Consider the following 19,696-nt stretch of genomic DNA (forward strand, 5'->3'; position numbering starts at 1 on the left):
GTGTGCCTATTTTAGGCCTATTTCAAAATAGGCAATTTTGATATAAGGTACAACTTTAAATGCTTTGAAATTAATTTGTTATTTTCCTTTCCTTTTGGTATAACTCTTCCTTTTAGTATCTGGCATTAATATGGAATTACACCAAACATTGCTTTAGATTTACTTTCTTTGAATTGAGGCATTATTAACAATATTGCTCAACTAGTTTGGGCCACTTATTTTTCTCTGTAGAAAACATACATGGAATATATACTTTCCTAATTTAATCTTAGGATTCTTAAAAGCCTGTGTACTTTGAGTATATTTACACACAGAAATCTCAACTCCTGGCCTGGCTAGGTGGGCTTCTGGGCAAAGAAGCTTACCATGCAAACCTATATTCGTGAGATTTGTCCCTACAAAAACCTAGGTAAAAGCAGAAGCAAAGACAAGCTCCACAAGGGTGTCATCTGATTTTCCTGTGTGTACCGTGACATCTCACCTTCAACCACACAGCAGCGCCAATCACATTCACTCTTAAGCAAAATTAAAAACTAAAAGAATTTATAACTCTTAGGTACTAAAGCAAGCCCAATCTGAAAAAAGTATATCAGACTTAAATGTGTCTCCTCCAATTACAGTATTTCTATCAAAACCTGAAAGAGCTTTCTTATGTATTTTCACACATATAAAACAGGTGTACCATGTGTTTAAAGCTTCTGACAGTTATACACAGAAGTGAAATAATGTGGTAGTCAGGAGTGCCAGCTTTTAGCATTATCTTAAATAATAAACAAGTCTGTTAATTTATTTTACCTTTCCATGTGACCTTTCAATAATGACTAGTAGTTTTTTAATTCTATATAACCTTATTAAAAATCGCCCCCTCCCACCCACACACATACACTTTAAAGACAGTACATTTATCTTAAAGTTAATTAAGGACTACAGAAGTTAATATATAAAGGTCCTGATGTTAGCTTTTATTCTCTTTTTATAAAGTAAACCATAAAAATATTGCCAAAATGACCCTGAAATTTAACATATAAGATAAAAATTAGTAGATGATTAGTACATTGTTTCAATAAAAGACTGAGAAGAGAGGTAGTCAGAGACAGACACACACCCTTTCTCTTGAAATTCACTAGATTAGCCTTCTGTAGGAACAAATAATTTAACATTTAATCTTCAATTATGGACCATTATGTAGTTTGGTATCGAAATCTTGAAAACTTATAAACTGCAAAAAGTAATTTGAAAGTAAACTTACTTCTGCCACACAACGTAGATAATTCCCTTGTAAATAGTACCCTTGTTTAGAAGGCAGTTCATCTATACTCCACACTTGATCTGAGTAACTATCATGTTCTTCCATAATGTATTTCCCTGACATGGTAACAGGAGGAAGGTTAAGACTTGCAGAAGGAGGTATAGTTGACATATCTGTCGCAGAAACTTTTGAAGTAAAACGTAACCTGTGATTTGGCAACTCAAATGTAAATCTTGTCTGTGCACCTGAAAGAAGTAAGGAACAGGATAGCTGAACAGAATAAACTTTTACAGAAATGATGTCAAAGAAAAAACATTTTGTCATCCCACAGTTTATGTTGATTATATAGAAGTACTATTTAAAAATTACATATGAGTTACTCCCTATCTTTAAACAAGTACACTTAATACAAAGAATTAGTCAGCAAGTACTATTAAGCCAGCAGTATTTATGATGCCTACTGGGTACCAACATTGTGTCAGATGCAGAGACACTTACAGATTCTGCATTATCACAGAAGGGAGAACAGAAAGACACACTCACTGCCCTTTACGTAGAGAAGCTTATACTACAACAAGATAAAACAACTCAAGCTAAAAACAAGTCCCAAATTCTGAAACATTAAACACACATTCCTTTAACCTTAATTATTAAGAGACTAAGTACTATGTTACAGTTTAATTTAATGTGCTTATTTTTTTTTAAGCCCTCTATCTGGCAAAGGGTTGTTCAAGGAAATATTAATGTAGAGTTAGTTTCATTATTTTGCTGATATTGTTCAGCTATGTGGGTATGATGAATTGGCAGAAGATTACCATCAACTATATTATTGCTCAGGACTTAGGCAATGTATACACACCCAAGTTCCTCTCGTAAACAGAAAAATGCTATACTCCAACTACCATACCTTTGAGATGCCACAAAGGTCCTGACTACCCTGAGCTCCTCTTACACCTGTTTCAGTCAAGTCTATCTTTGACTAGTTCCTGGAAGCTGTGGAGGCAGGGTCTTCTCCTACTACCTCTTTTGCCAGTATCACTAAATAAAAACATCCAGATCAAAGCAATCCAAGGCCTCAGTTACCACTCATCGGTATTCATGAATGTGCCACTCTTTTACTGGCTCTGTCCTTTTTCTTCATGTACAGAATTCTGGGTTCTTGTTTGGCTACTCAACAAGGTGTCCACTCTTAGATATTCTACTTTTTCTCCTTGAAAGTGCCTATTTGACTTGCTTTTTCCAGAAGCCTATGGATTCCAGAAGACTTCAAAATGAGCAAATTAGCCAGTGTATTGTTAGAACTGGGCTCTGATACAGGAAAGTCCATGTTTTCTTACTTTGCCAAATCCAAAAGCTCAATTTACCTTGTTTCTATTTCTGGTAATATAAAGATTGAAATGTTCAGAAAACTATTTTAATAAACAAACTCTGAAATGTAAAGAGTTGTAATACATATATCCTTAATACAACATTGTATTTGAGTAGGTTTATTAGTGCTTTAAAAATTAATGTAATTTACCATGTTAAAACAAAAAAGAGAAAAAGACATTTTTATTTCAACAGATATAGAAGAAAGTATTTAGTCACCAATTATTTTTTACAGAAATTTCACAGCAGAGTAAGAAAACAATCCCTTTTGTAAATATGACAAAGGAAATCTATGAAAAACCTAAGCAGTTATCATTAATTTTGTAATAATTAAATAAAATGTTAGTAATTAAAATCATTAATAAAATTATTATTACACCTTAAAAACTGGAATTAAGACAAGGAAAAACCAATAAAGAAGAGTAAACTATTTTATAAATGGAGAAAGAGGATGGAAAGATGTTGGGAGGGTAATTTCACATGGGTCCCATGCTACCTGTCATCCCATGGCTTCTCATTCTCCCCATCTTGTACTCTGCCTTCAGTGACGGTAAGAGTGCTGCTCCAATGGCTATGCCATCTAACATAGCGCTGAACTTGAGAACAATAGGCTTCTTCTCTAAGCCTTCTGGGAGTTGAGGAAATTCATTTGTTTCAATAGGAGTTTGATTAACACTTGTTGGGGTTTTTTCAGAAGGCAGTGGGGTTGCAATATCTTCTTTCATAGGCTGTGGGCTACAAACCAAAACACATACACTCCATAAAACTACTAGAAACTACTACTTTATTGATAAAATTACTAGATTTCTCAGTGGAAAACAGCTAACAAATAATGATGATCTAGAAAAGCAGAGTAATAACTTGAGCCATAATTTATCACACAAGAACTAAAAACCTGGATAAAACAACTATGGAAAAATAGGCACTGGTTTCTGAGACATCAAGACACTGTTTCATCACTTTATAGGATGGGGAAAAGTAAGCATGTGCACATGCACGGTGCATACACACACACACACACACACACACACACTCACACTCACATACACACTCACTCACATACACACTCACTCACATACACACACATATACACACACACACTCACATACACACACGCACACATGCACACACACTCACACACACACTCACACTCACATACACACTCACTCACATACACACTCACTCACATACACACTCACTCACATACACACTCACTCACATACACACACATGTACACACACACACACTCACATATACACACGCACACATGCACACACACTCACACACATATTCACATATACACATACATGCACGCACACACTCACATACACACACACACACTCACATACGCACACCCATGCACGCACACACACACTCACATACACACACATGCACGTACACACACTCACATACACACACACTCACTCACTCACATGCACACACTCACATACACTCACATACAAACTCATATACACACACATGCACGCACACACACACTCACATACACACACTCACATACAGACATGCATGCACACATACATATACACACACACTCACATACATACTCACATACACACACACTCACTCACATACACACACATGCACGCACACACACACTCACATACATACTCATACACACTCACATACATATACACACACACATACACACACATGCACACGCGCGCGCACACACACACACACATACACACACACACACACAGAGGTCAGAAAAGCATATGCTATGAATAGTGAAACATGCACAGGGACTAAGGTTACCGTGAAAGGTCTGATTTACTGCCCTTTAAAATGCTATCTAGCATGTAGACTGTCTTAAAAAATATATAGTAATTTCATAATAAAGGAATATGCAAAATTATGCAAGCTATAAATGACTGCTGTAATTTCTTAAATTTAAACAATGACTGAAAGTTCTAGAATTCATTAATTTGCTTTTTATTAGAATTTATTGTGATGCCAATAAATCTCTAGAATCTCTTTCTTAAACTTGCTGTTTACATTTTGTACTGGCTAGTTTTGTGTCAACTTGACACAGCTGGAGTTATCACAGAGAAAGGAGCTTCAGTTGAGGAAATGCCTCCATGAGATACAACTGTAAGGCATTTTCTCAATTAGTGATCAAGGGGGAAAGGCCCCTTGTGGGTGGGACCATCTCTGGGCTGGTAGTCTTGGTTCTATAAGAGAGCAGGCTGAGCAAGTCAGAGCAAGCAAGCCAGTAAGGAACATCCCTCCATGGCCTCTGCATCAGCTCTTGCTTCCTGACCTGCTTGAGTTCCAGTCCTGACTTCTTTGGTGATGAACAGCAGTATGGAAGTGTAAGCCGAATAAACCCTTTCCTCCCCAGCTTGCTTCTTGGTCATGATGTTTGTGTAGGAATAGAAACCCTGACTAAGACACACTTCATATTCAGTATTGGACAATGTGATATAATTAATACTTTATTGGCCACTGTAATATAATATTTTAATGATACATACTATGATTCTCCCAAGATGTCATATGAATACTCTCTACCAGCTCTACTGTGATACTCAATGTTCACAGGAACTGATCATTTGTTACGAACCTTTGTTATCGCAGCAAAAATAAAAGATATTTTACTGTATAGTCACGGGCTATAAAAAATAAAATAGCTCACGCTGTGGAAGGCTGTCTAATAAGGTCTGAGATCTGCTTGGACAGCTGGTGAGAACTGCGGACCATCATGCTGTGTAAAGTGGCAGGGTGCTGAGGAATGTTGATGCTGATAGCTCCTACTTTGAACACTGCAGCGTTGTTTGTCTTCAGCCCTCGCTGGGCACTGTAGAGGGCTTGGGATTTGGCTATACTACACTTGACCACAGTTCTAGAAACAGAGGAGGAAGACTATTAAAATAGAGGCAAAGAAAAATTTTTGGAAAAATACCAAGAACATAAGATATTCTTACTCAATGGGTTAGGAGGAGAGCATTCATTTGTCAAAACATAGTCTGAAAAGTTATTCTAAAAGATATTAAGATATACTCATCTTATACTGCATTGAAAAGTCTATTATTTCTTTAGAATATATGAATATTAAGTAAAAGCACAAACATTAGCAACATGTATGCACATGCAAAAAAAATTTTTACTTTGATTTTTTTTTTCTTACTCATAACTTTTCCCCTCCATTTTAGTTTTGGGATCTAAAGAGAGACAAACTGAGTAAAAAAAAAAAAAAAGATCCATTTATGTACTTCTAAAATGGCATCAAAAAACCAGATTACTGGAATTGAAGGCATGGGCCTACTTTATAAAGGCCCCACTGCTTGAGCACAGGAAAAAGACTTGGGAATAGGCCCCAGAGTTGTGAAGTACAGTAAATCTGGGAGAGCCGTAAACTGCATGGTCTGTGAACCTTCAGCCTGTCTTTATGGACATCTGCCATGAATTTTTAACATACAGTGGGCATACCAAGCATGCTGCAAATTTTAGTCATCTTCCAGAGAAAATTAATATAGTAAAAATGGCTATCCTGCCGAAAGCAGTTTACAGATTCAATGCAATCCCCATCAAAATTCCAGCTCAATTCTTCACCGAGTTAGAAACGGCAATTTGCAAATTCATCTGGAATAACCTTATCAGTCTTATACAAATCTAGAAGCACGACCTTCATCTCTACACCCCTGGCCCTACCTTGGTCTTCCTGCCTTGAACTGGCTCCAAACTTAAAAGAGGGAGGAAGGTGGAAAAGTTTAATTTATATAACTTGTTTTGTGCTGGCTATCTCAAATCAGTTTGCTTGAAATTTTCTACAATAGAAATATGGAATATGCTGAATGGCTATATGCTATTTAGTCAATGATAAAAGATTTCTTTCCCACTTGGCAATTGTATTATACATGACTGTCTCTCTTAACAGAAAACCTGGGAATGGAACGAGGTGGCTGACTGTGATGGTATCACAACAAAGACCGTCACCTGATAGTTTTCCATTGCTGCCTTTGCAGAGCCTTTCTAGTACATACTATTCAAGCCCATAAAAAATTTTGATCATTGGCCACTAAACAATTCTCTCTAAAGTTTATACTATTATTTTTTGGTTAAATACCCAGAGAACTCAGTAAATATAAATTACTATATATAAATAAAATAATATTTCTAGGTTCTGAGTGGAATTAAAATGTGGTTGTTTTGCTTTTCTGTTCATAAAAAGACAATGTTATACAGGCTATTTTTCAGTAATAGAATTAAGTTTGTATTACTTTTAGTTGACCATTGAAGTGAAATAGAACATAATCCCATCAAATGGCTCTGAACTAATAATGTTTTATCTATGGCTTGTTATAAATAGTGAAACAAATTCCACAAAATACGATGATTATACCAGCAGAAAACATAATATATAGATCACCTACTTATTCAATATATTTAAAATTTATTTTAAAAATGTCCAAAGACATAACTAATGCTAAACTAAATGCTAACATGACGTGGTGACAGACTCACTTGGTGAGCACCTACACATATTCCTCAAGTACAGCTAACTGCAAAGATAGCAATGGTAAAATTAAAATATTCCAAACACAAATGCACATATAGTAAAAGCCATAGATAAAACAACAAATTTCCCATTAAAACAAAATTATAAAGTTGAAACATGCTGATGCACTGTTAGTTTTTAAAAATAATTTTTAATTAACAAAAACTCACCACGTGAAAAATTCCATTATGATATCAAGTAATATGCCCACAGAAGCACAAGAAAACAAAGTCTGTCTTACCTAAGAGACAGCCCTCACTTAAGCTTGACTAGAACATGAGATGGTGACTAACTATACACATCCCACAATGGTAATGTAAGTACTATACTAGTCAGTATTAATCACAAGCCATGAAAAAGAATGTGACATACAGAAATTCTTGTTTGGCTGTACTTGTAGGAGATGTAGGAAAATCTTCCAATCTACGGATGCAGATTCAAGAGAAGCAGGAAAACAAAAGGGAAGCAAATCAGCATTCACAGGTACATTGGTTACAATAGGACTGCATAGCAGGAAGCTCACGAATGCCCAGCTCCTAACGGTTTCTTTCAAATGACTTTTGAAACTACTTTCCGCATTCTATTTCCTTTTAATTGCAGTTGGAAATGCTAAAGAATAAATCCAAATAGTGTTAACAAAAAGTCTTAAGACTATGAGTTTTGACAGTAACAAAGGAGTAACTTTTTTTTTTTAAAGATTTATTTATTATTAGCCGGGCATGGTGGTGCACACCTTTAATCCCAGCACTCGGGAAGCAGAGGCAGGCGGATTTCTGAGTTTGAGGCCAGCCTGGTTTACAGAGTGAGTTCCAGGACGGCCAGGGCTACACAGAGAAACCCTGTGTCGAAAAACCAAAAAAAAAAAAAAAAAATTATTTATTATTATATCTAAGAACACTGTGGCTGTCTTCAGACACTCCAGAAGAGGGCGTCAGATCTCATTACAGATAGTTGTGAGCCACCATGTGGTTGCTGGGATTTGAACTCAGGACCTTTTTGGAAGAGCAGTCAGAGCTTTTACCTGCTGAGCCATCTCACCAGCCCAGGAGTAACTTTTATATTTCAAAAAAAGCTGATAAAGGGGAAAGATAAGAAATATCAACTCTACATTATTTAAATTTTCATTTTATAAATGTTAAGTTCTACAAGCTGAGCGACTGAAGCCATTCTCTTAAAAGGTAAAACAGACAAGGAGATACAAGAAAAAGTCAGCACTTGGGACATCTAAGGGAACTTGGTTCTGAGTCATGAACAATCACCTGTCTGCTTTCTGGGATGGGTTGCTGCAGGTCGACAAAAAAGACAGAAGCAGTGTAGTATGGGAATCTTCTGACTGGACCATTTAAAATAGTTTATGCTAATATTTTGATGTTGCTAAATCTCACTTCTTTTATTCCATAAAGTGGAGATAAAAATCACCTGGGCTCACAAAATTGCAAGGTGGATTAAGTAAATGAACAGATCTTCAGTTCCTAGCCTACAACAGGAGTTTCATAAATCCTCTTGTTTGTCCATAATGAATGAGAGAGATCTGTTTAACCATGGGAATTTCCTGGTCTTTTTTTTTTTTTTTTTTTTGGTTTTTCGAGACAGGGTTTCTCTGTGTAGCCCTGGCTGTCCTGGCACTCACTTTGTAGACCAGGCTGGCCTCGAACTCAGAAATCCGCCTGCCTCTGCCTCCCGAGTGCTGGGATTAAAGGAGTGCGCCACCACGCCTGGCTTTTTTTTTAAAGATGGGATGTGCCTAGGAAGTGCCTATGAAATAAATGATCAGTGATGATTCTAGGTAATGATCCTAAGCCACTTGGGCAAGAGTTAAGTCCGAGATCTTCTTTCCACCATACTCTGACTTGTTTATCAATATCAATATTGAAATATTGCCCAAGACAGGTTTTTGTATTATTTGGATTTCTAAAATATTGTGATTAGAATTGTAGTTCAATCTAATAATAATTTTTAAAGAAGGGGTCAAATCTCCTATTTAGTGGTTATTTAGCCTGAAGACTATGCTTCAGAACATTAGCATAGCATTAATTATACTATCAAAGAAGAACAAAGTCTCAAAATATGACCTTAACTATTAAAACACTTCTAGTTATAACACAAAACTGGCCCATTGAAAAGAAATTAGAAATGAAGGCAAATACTACCAAGGATATAAAGTCATATGGTTAGATGCATTCCTCTATACAAATGCTATGCATACCATGAGTAAATATTATCAACATCAGAATCATTCTAATCAGAACAGACCCAAGTACAGAGCTTACAGAAAAAAATTAAGAACAAAGAATTAAAATAGAGTGTATGGGTTTTGTTTTGTTTTTCATTTGTGTTTTGTTGTTGATGTTGTTTCCTTGTTTAGACAGATTCTTACTCTGTAATCCAGGGTAGCATGGGATGCAATATACAGTCAAAGCTGGCCTCTAATTTGTAACAAATGTCTTGCTTCAATCTCCCAACTGCTGGAATTACAGGTGAGCTACCACACCTGGCTTGATACTGTCTCTTTAAAAAGGCTTAGTTTATACTGTAACAGATTTCAAAGGCTTTACTGTTACCTTTCTTAAATGATAAATGACAAATCTGAAGTCTAGGCAAATAATGATTACTTAAAATTAAGAGAGTTCTTATTTGTAATTTTAGCTAACTATTTAAATGACAGGAAAATTAACAAACTATATGCTAAATAGAAATTTGTACTATGATCATTTTTCTTATAAGACAATCTCACCAGATACTGGAAATCAGGCATTTATTCAAATGAGAGGGGGTGAATTTAGGATAGGCAGGGGTAACAAAATCAATTGTTTTTTCCAATTGTATCTAGAAACACAGTATAATCCTCAAAATTTACATAGGATAAGTTCATTCAAGGAATTCCAAGTTATTTATAAGTTGTAACAAGGAATAAAAGAAAATAGTAAAGATAAGCACACTTACTGTATATTTGGTGTGATCCCTTCAAGTAGTACAATATTAACCCCACCAATGTGAGCAGTAGCACAGGTCTCGGTCATCTTTTGATGCAAAACATCTTAAATATGAAAAAAATGTAATTGACTTCTGAAAATAATTGCATCTGATATTAAAATTACTTTATTTACAATATATTTGATGACAAATGATAACTATAAATTATAATAAATGTGCTCAATTACTGTCAGACTACCTTAAGAAAATATCCTCAGCTTACTATTTTGCATACATATATATATACAGAGTATACCTAAGAGGGAGAAATATGGAGAAATGCACTTTAACAGGACTTCATGCATTAAATAACTTACTGGAATTAAATGGTCTATACCACATATGTACTTTGAAAGAAAAAAAAGGAAACCAGATAAACTACTACTATTGGTCGATATACCCCCTATGAAATTAATATATTTATTACTTGTAAATCTAAATAAAGTAAGTATGTCATTTTGCCTGCTTTTCTCTTTTAGAATTTTTTCATATAAATAAATCCTATGATACAACTTGGAATGGGTCAATCTTAAACTGTCTTGGGGCTATAAAAATAACCACCAGCTCTTTAACATCAGTCATTTTCTGTTCTTTCTAGGTTTGTAGAATTAGAATTGCTACAATAAAGAAGAAATATAGTTTAGAGACTATTGATAAGACCTATTAAACTTTGTGAATGTTAAATCTATTCATTTAGAAGTGAATGCCCATTTTCCAGATTCTAACCAAAAGCACCAACGTAATTCTTAATGTTTACTAAAACAACAGAAGAAAAAATTGGTAGTCTTAAAATTACTAAAGTTAAAAATTTACTTCAAGCCGGGCGGTGGTGGCGCACGCCTTTAATCCCAGCACTTGGGAGGCAGAGGCAGGTGGATTTCTGAGTTCAAGGCCAGCCTGGGCTACAAAGTGAGTTCCAGGACAGCCAGAGCTATACAGAGAAACCCTGTCTCAAAAAACCAAAAAAAAAAAAAAAAAAAAAAAAAATTTACTTCAATATAGCCATCTTTTGCCTTGTATTTGAGAATTCATGTGTTTGTATTTTTCTCAGCATTTTATAGTTTTTTCATTTCTTTACATAATTTTCTTATATTATACATAAATTTTCATGTAAAAATCAGTGCTTAACTTCTGTTTCATACTTAGGGTATGAAACAAAACTAAAGAAGAGTATTAATGACAAATTTAGACATTGTATGTTGGATAGTCATAGAGTTAACAAGAACAAATATTAATTCACAAGTTCCTTTCCTTGTACAATACAACCATGAAGAAAACAACACTGATATGAGAGTGAATTCCATATTGCTTTACCCACCAACTTAAACATTTCATTTTATTTTGGGATTTCTGAAACTTGGGTATATTTTACAAGCAATTTCATCTGATAGTATTATTTTCTTTGTGATACACAGTTATGGAGTGTATTCAAACAGATGCTCTTCTAGATTTAATGAACTATCACACTTTCTGTGACCATTTTAGAAATAAATGGCACATTTTGATTACTTTAGGGAAATTTTATATCCAGTAATAGAATTTTTGTGAAGTTCTTAATTTTTAAGAAAAGTACTAAAAATGAATATTAGATTATAAATTTCTATAGTGGCAATAAGGAAAAGCAAATATTGTACAACTTTCATTTTTCTTGAATTTTCAAATATTAGAAACCCATTTCTTTCAGCAAAGCAACATTACGGTATAAGAAAAGTCTTATACCTTTCATTTTTTCCTTAAGGGTGAAACTGCCATGGATCCTCTTCAGTTCTGATTCCATTGTCAGACCACCAATATCTGCCTCTAGGTGTGTGCGGTTCACCATGCCAATCCCAAACACAATTAATGTTACATGCTGAGGTTCAGAGGTTACCAGACTACGTTTCCTCTGTGTTTTAGTCAAGCTGTTGTTGTCTTGTTCATTCTCAAACACAACTCTACATGTTGGCTCTGTAGGACTCCGAACACCTTTTTAGTAAATGGAAATATATGGTTTGAGATTTGAAAAAACACAGCACAAAGAACATTCTAAATACTGTACTAGCTTTCTTGGTTTCAAAGTCTAAAGTAGACTTTCCCCTTATAGATGATTCAATTAATTTTCAACATCTTCTCTAATACCTACTGAAGTAAATGATCAATCTAGATACTTGAAATTAAGTCTGTCTGAATCCTTTAAAAGCAGTCTATGTCAGGGTCAAGGAGGAAGTATGCTGACAGAATATCTGAATGTCAGCACTATTTTCTCTTTGGTGACTACCAATTTCTGTGCATTTTAATAATTTATACCATTAATATGGTGAACAGTCTTCTTTAGCATTTCTAAACAGAAAAATTTAAATCATAACAATGCTTGTTACCTGCTGGTCCAAATGTTTCTGAGGACTTTTCCAATATCCCGGTTGGATCTGAGATAAGTGAATAGAAGTTAAGCAATTTATACATATTCTGCCAGCATTCAGCAGAAGGCTCACTTTGCTCCGACACTGTGATGGAATCTGAATCATCCATATGAATCGTCATATGATCCACTACATCTTTTGAACCTTTCCTAGATACTTTTGAGGTTCTTCTTTCAGACCTTCCTAGTGAGTTTTTGTTTCGGGATTCTTTTTTATTGTTCTCATTGTTGGCCCGTTTGTTCTTGGCATTATTTACTCTGTTGCCACCATTGAGACTCCCTCTCGAACTGCGGCTGAAGTCAGATGAACGGAAATCTCGATGCTTTCTGGTTTTGAAGGTAGGCGTAGGGGAAGCTGATCCAGCTGTGTATCTACTAAGTTTAATGTCTGTCTGAGTTGCTTTGATGTCGTCTATCATTGTACTGAATTGATGGATAAGACGGACCAGAGCCATATCCACATGCTGACTTATTGACTGGCAGGAAATAGTGAAGTTGCAATGGAAGGTGTTGTAATAGCGCTTGTTGAGATCATGAAAGGAAAGGGCACTGGTGGAGTTTTGCGGAGTGCACACTGACTTTTCCATTACAACAGCACTGATGCTGAAGGTTTCCAACATTAATGCTGGCTTGAACTCCAGTGGGGGAAGGTTCACATGGCCTTGCCTAAAATGTTCAAAGGGAAGAGCTGTTACTTCCTTTTGTGAAGAACTACATAGCATATTCTTATGCATTCATAAACATAATAACCTCCAAGGTGCACTGTACCATTAAGCAAGAGCTTCAATACATTGCATGTTTGCACTAGTCTAGTCTGTTCATGGACTAGTAGATAGCCTTTAGTTTTTCTTGTTAATTTTACTCTAATATTAACTAAGAAGTCAAAATCAATTGGCTTCTATTAAAAAAAAATCAATAAAACAATTAAACATTTTTCTTGCTATCTGTCACATCTAATAGTATAGAAATTTAGAATTAGCCACAGATCAATTAGAACCAGCCCGTCATACTAAACTTAAAATTTCAAACTTAGTATAATCCTATTTGTTATTGGAATGAAAATCTTTACAGCTTCATTTACTAAGTTACAAGTGGAAAGAAAAATCAACTGAAACAAAACAACACATTTAAAAATACCTAAGATCTTACACAAAAATTATTGTTACGTCCCCTGACTTACCTAAAAACTTTGGGGTAAAAATTACAGTTATTTTTAACATCTTATTTTTAAAAGGCACTCAACTTCTACCAACAATAATGATCTCAAGTAAACCATCATGTACCTTCTTTTGTTCCATATGTATTGTGAATATACTGCCACAAAGGGCAAAAACATAGGCCATATCTCTATTTAAAAACAAAAAAAAATCAGAAAATACTTTGATATTCTCAACTCAAATATGAATTTATAACTAGAGCTGTAATTCCTTATTGAATAATGGCATTTATTATTAAATAAAAAGTATGCCACACGATAGTGTAATACTATGCACAGATGCAGACATTCACAAGGGGCTGACGATCAATGTTCTGCATGTTGTTGCCAAAGGAAACACTGGATACTAAGACCCAAAACTCACAGAAGAATAAAATGTTACAAAAATAATCCCAAACAGAAGGGTGACATAACAAATCTCTGAAAAAAAAAGCAAATAAACAACCCAAAAAATCGGATATATGTAAGGATGACCAAAAGGAAGAAGAAAGCTTAGGACAGTCAAGAAAAGGAGAAAAGAATTCTGGGCACATGCTGAAGCAGTCCTTTAGGGCAAAAGCAGCAGATGAGTTAAGGACTATCATGGACACTATGAAGCCAAAGCTACAACTGAAAATTAAACATATTATGTTCCTACACACACACACACACACACACACACACACACACACACACACACATATATTTATATACAATATTTTGACAAACATTTGAGGGTTACAATTTTTCCACTAATTTTTACAAATAATTTACAAGTTAACATGTCAACTACATCTAAGAGATACTGCATACTAATCTCTATGTTAAATGGTTTATTGCCAAGGCTTTAAAGTCAAAGTGAATGTTTATACAAAAAAATTACAATCCAAAATTAGTGTACAATAAACAGAAGAATAAATAGTGTGGTATAAAACAAAGAAGTTAAGACTAAAACTAGTGGCTGAGGAAAGTCTAGTATAGTGAGACCTCAAGAAACCAAGAGTTTAGAGTAAAACTGCAAACCTCTGAGCAGCTGCCTATGAGCTGGCTCTAAGAGTGTAGAGCACTCAGAGTGCTGCCAGAAGCAATAGAGAGAGGAATATTAAGTTTGGCTAGAGAATCACAGAAAGGGAACTGTGGCTAGGTGGGTGGGATTTGTTACATGTACCACCACATGGCATTTATGACACCAGTAAAAGTTTGTAACTTGTTTCTAATTATACATATGTGTTTATCCACAAAATCTGTGTATCTATAGGCAACTTCTTATATCTTATATATTTTATATAATGATTATACAATGTAGTTGTATGTACTTACTTAGAAGAAATATATGATGTACTTGCATGTGTGTTCCTACACACATACATAAACATTTATAAAATATTTTGACAAACATTTTTAAGATTTTTCCATTAAGTTTTACAAACAGCTTATAAGAACTCTCTGTGTTTAACAGAGAATACTATTTCTATGTCTCTGTATTATTAGAAAATCCTCAGATAATTTGACCTCAATTCAATTGAAGAAAGCCCTATATTCTATACATGATTCGTTTACAAAAATGATTTTTATTAATTTATTTAAAAATTTAAATATGGGCCACTAAGGTGGCTTAATGGATGAAGGCACTTGCTACTTAAGTCTGATGGCATCACTTCAATTCTGGGACCTACAAGCTGGAAAGAACTGACTCTCTCAGAGGGTATCCTCAAACCTCCACAGGAATGCTGCCTCATGCCTGCACACATGAGTATACACATGGACACACACACAAATAAATGTAATTTCATTTTTAAAAAGTTTAAACAGAATATTCAAACTAAAATTCCAGTTTTAAGTTTAAATTGAATATACGTGATCTTTTACTCTTACAACTTGCAAAACTACAAAAAAAAAAAAACACCAAAAAAATCAAAAACAAAGCAAAACAAAAAAACTAAGACTTTTGAGAAAACATTATCAGAAATGTTACCTATGACCATATTTCAGGATTTCTGTCCATGTCAACAAGATACCCAAAGTAAAATTCCAACTTTCAAAAGAAGAGTCAAACCTATTAGTAGATATGAAAGTGCTATTCAAGCAGTAAAGAAATGTAAGTCTTACCCATGAAAACAGAACGGCAGTAAGAGATAGCTCATAGCTTTATCTGTCATATGTTACATATGTCTTCCCGTATATTTGTTTCTTATGGCTATGCTCTCAATGTGAATTTTACTCTATCCCTGGATAAAAAAATATTGTCTGAGGACCTGGAGAGGTAGCTCACTAGTTGCTATGCAATTATGAAGACTGGCATCCAGATCTCAGCACTCATTTAATAAGCCAAGCATCCCATGAACACCTAAAACCCAGCTTTGATGGGAGAGGAGGCTGGAGGATTTCTAGGGCTTGTTAGCTTCCAGCCTAGCAAAGAAATGATTAGCCTTAGGTTAGGGAGAGACTGTCTCATATGAACAGGTAGAACATGTTAGAGAACACCTGACATCCTCTTCTGGTCCCTATGCATGTGTACACCCCACCCCTATACATATATGTATGCATACAATCACACAAGCATGCACATATATAAATATAGCCACACCTACACAAATATGGTAAAAGTCAACTCAAAATGTGTGTTAGGAATAAACTGTCTGTGCAAAGATTAAAACCACAGACATAAGAACTTCACTACTGAAGTTAAGCATATAGTGCTGAGTGAATTTATCAATAGATATTCTTTAGAATACCTCATGTACATTCTATAAAAATAGGCCTAAAATACTGTCTGATCCATTAATAAAATCAAATTTTTATTCTTAATAAAATATGATTATTACATTTAATAACTGGAAATTACCTTCTCGTTGTTACTAAAATTATAATTTTTAAATAAAATTTTATACAATATGAAAAATACCTTCTTGCTCTTTTTCCTTTCCTGTCTTTAGCTGTGTCCGAATCTACAATATCTGCTCTGAGGCAGTCTAAAGTTCCTGAAAATGAAAGGTGTTCTCCAAAGTACATCCGGTAACAAAGGGGCATTGTGTCCTGTGACTGGATCCCTGTATGACTCAGAAGAGGTTTAAAAACAACCTGGAAGATATCAAACAACAGCATTAACATAATTTATTGTTCACTGATAACTGTTCTTATTCTAACACATAATATCTATTACCACAAAATGAAACAAAACCAAAAGATATCATAATTGTTTTGATAAAAAAATAAATAAATCAATTACTCTATAACTTCTCTGAGGGTAAAATAATTTAGATTACATTCATTTGTGCTTCTTAAAGGTCTATGGATACCCATATATTTCTATTAAAACAAAAAAACAAAAATCAAAAAAATAAAAAACAAAAACAAAAAAAACCTGGCACCAGACCTTGCCTCACCGTTCAAGCCTATTATCATAACTAACAGAGAAGCTAGTCAAAAGGAATGAGAATGCAAAATCCAGCCCAAGGAAGTTAACTATACCCAAAAAACATAGAAAATATATTTCACACCAACACAAACAAAAAAAGACACACACACACACTCGCTACCACCACCACCACCACCACCACCACCACCACCACCACCACCACCACCACCACCACCATCAAAATAACAGGAATTAACACTCATTGGTCATTAATAGCTCTCAACATCAATGGACTCAATTCTCTAATAAAAAGACACAGGATACCCTTCCACCTTGTCCTTCTGCTGAGACAGGCTGCTAGCTAGTCTGCTCTGCAGAAGACACCAGATCCTGAGGTATCCTAGGAGATCCGCTGCACTCAGAGCATTTGGTAAAAACCCTCCTGAAGTCCCACAGCTGCTTCTGGGAGCCCAGTGGACTCAGGACCCATCACATCCAAAACCCCAGCCTGCTGAATAACACTCCCCATCCACCTGGTTCTTTCTGCTGGGGCAGACTGCTAGCTAGTCTGCTCCCCTAAAGATACTACATCCTGAGGCATCCCAGGAAATCCACTGCACACAGAGCAACTGAGCAACTGATCTCCAGCTAGTCTGCTCTCCTGAAAACACCACAGCTTGAAGGCATCCCAGGAGTTCCTCTGTACACAAGGTAAATGGAAAACAGATACCAGCCTAAAGACCTCCCAGGTCCAGCTTCATACAGGAGAACAGCTTGACTGCTCCTCTGAAGACCCAACAGTCTAAAGGCCTGCCAGAAGATGTACTGCAGCCAGGGCAACAGATCAGCAGCTTTTCTGCTCCTCTGAAAACGCCCGTCCCTACCCCACCCCCCTACCCAGCCCTACCGTTTGGAAGGTCCAACAGGAGGCCTACTACACCCAGGGCTTCAGGTCTACCAGGAGACCAGAAGCAACCCAGGGACAAAAGAGGCAGACTACAGATAGAGTCACCCAGACCAGCAAACACCAGGGATAGATAACCAGAGGCTGAGAGGCAAAAGCAACAGAAGCCAATATACATGGGCATCATCAGAACCCAGTTCTTTCACCACAACAAGTCCTGAATGCACCAACAGACCTGAAAATCAGGAATCTGTCCTAAAATCCTATCTCATGAAGATAATAGAATCCTTTAAGGAAGATATCAATAACTCACTGAAAGAAATACGGGAAAACAAAAGTAAACAGGTGAAGGAATTGAATAAAGTGATCTAAGACCTAAAAGTGGAAGTAGAAACAATAAAGAAAACACAAATGGAGGCAAACTTGGAAATGGAAAACCTAGGAAAGAAGTCAGGAATTACAGATGTAAGTATCATCAACAGAATACAAGAGACAGAAGAGAGGATCTCAGGTGTAGAAGATACAGTAGAAGAGACTGACACAACTGTCAAGGAAAATTCAAAACATAAAAACTCCTAACCCAAAGCATCCAGGAAATTCAGGACACAATGAAAGGACCTAATCTAAGAATAATCAGAATAGAGGAGATCGAAGATTCCCAGCTCAAAGGACCTGAAAATGTCTTCAACAAAATCACAGAAGAAAACTTTCCCAACCTAAAGAAAGGCATGGCCATAAATGTCCAAGAAGCCTATAGAACACCAAATAAATGGGACCAAAAAAAGAAAGTCCTCTCATCACATAATCAAAACACTAAATGCACAGTGTTTTAAAAACTGCAAGGGAAAAGGGCCAAGTAACATACAAAGTTAGACCTATCAGAATTACATCAGACTTCACAAAGGAGACACTAAAAGCCAGAAGAGCCTGGTCAGAGGTCATGCAGACTTTAAGAGAACACAAATGCCAGCCCAGGCTACCATAACCAGCAAAATTCTAAATCAACATAGATGGAGAAACTAAAATATTCCAGGACAAAACCAAATTCAAGCAGTATCTATCTACCAATCCAGCCCTACTGAGGATCCTAAAAGGAAAACTCCAACACAAGGAAGATACCTACACCAAAGAAAAGACAAAATATTAAGCATCTCACAACAAATTCAAAAGGAGAGAACCACAAGCACATAAAGCCACCTACAAAAACAAACATCAGGAACCAACAGTCATCTATCTTTTTTTTTGGGGGGGGGTTTTTTTTTTCGAGACAGGGTTTCTCTGTATAGCTCTGGCTGTCCTGGAACTCACTTTGTAGACCAGGCTGGCCTCGAACTCAGAAATCCGCCTGCCTCTGCCTCCCGAGTGCTGGGATTAAAGGCGTGCGCCACCACGCCGGGCATTCATCTATCTTCAATATCTCTCAATATTAATGGACTCAACTCACCTGTAAAAAGACATAAGCTAACAAACTAGATATACAAACAAGATCCAGAATTTTGCTGCATACAAGAAACACACTTCAATAACAAAGACAAACACTATCTCAAAGTAAAAGGATGGAAAAAGGTCTTCAAAGCAAATGGTCCTAACAAGCTGGAGTTGCCATCCTAATATCCAATAAAATAGACATTCAACCAAAAGTTACCAAGCATGATGAGGAAGGTCATTTCACATATATATCATAGGGAAAATCCACCAAGAGAAAGTCTCAATTCTAAACATCTATGCCCCA

At 35.8% G+C, this 19,696-nt stretch overlaps 1 protein-coding gene across 13 annotated transcripts in view; it reads right to left on the minus strand.

Annotated features, from left to right (window-relative positions):
* The window catches only part of Bltp1 (bridge-like lipid transfer protein family member 1), a 192,252-nt gene that overhangs the window by 58,953 nt on the left and 113,603 nt on the right, over positions 1-19,696 (minus strand). For 12 of the 13 annotated variants that reach the window (XM_029475242.2, XM_029475248.2, XM_085835948.1 and 9 more), the window contains exons 46-53: positions 16,608-16,783; positions 12,467-13,173; positions 11,829-12,074; positions 10,080-10,173; positions 7,509-7,559; positions 5,274-5,480; positions 3,114-3,352; positions 1,250-1,494 (exon numbers count right to left, since the gene is read on the minus strand). In XM_029475242.2, coding sequence (XP_029331102.1) covers positions 1,250-1,494; positions 3,114-3,352; positions 5,274-5,480; positions 7,509-7,559; positions 10,080-10,173; positions 11,829-12,074; positions 12,467-13,173; positions 16,608-16,783 — 1,965 coding nt within the window. The remainder of the gene's footprint in view (positions 1-1,249; positions 1,495-3,113; positions 3,353-5,273; positions 5,481-7,508; positions 7,560-10,079; positions 10,174-11,828; positions 12,075-12,466; positions 13,174-16,607; positions 16,784-19,696) is intronic. The other variant, XM_029475243.2, reaches the window with a different exon arrangement.

The sequence above is a fragment of the Mus caroli genome, unplaced genomic scaffold, assembly GCF_978045245.1.
Source record: "Mus caroli unplaced genomic scaffold, Mus_caroli_1 scaffold_3, whole genome shotgun sequence".
Classification (NCBI taxonomy): domain Eukaryota; kingdom Metazoa; phylum Chordata; class Mammalia; order Rodentia; family Muridae; genus Mus; species Mus caroli.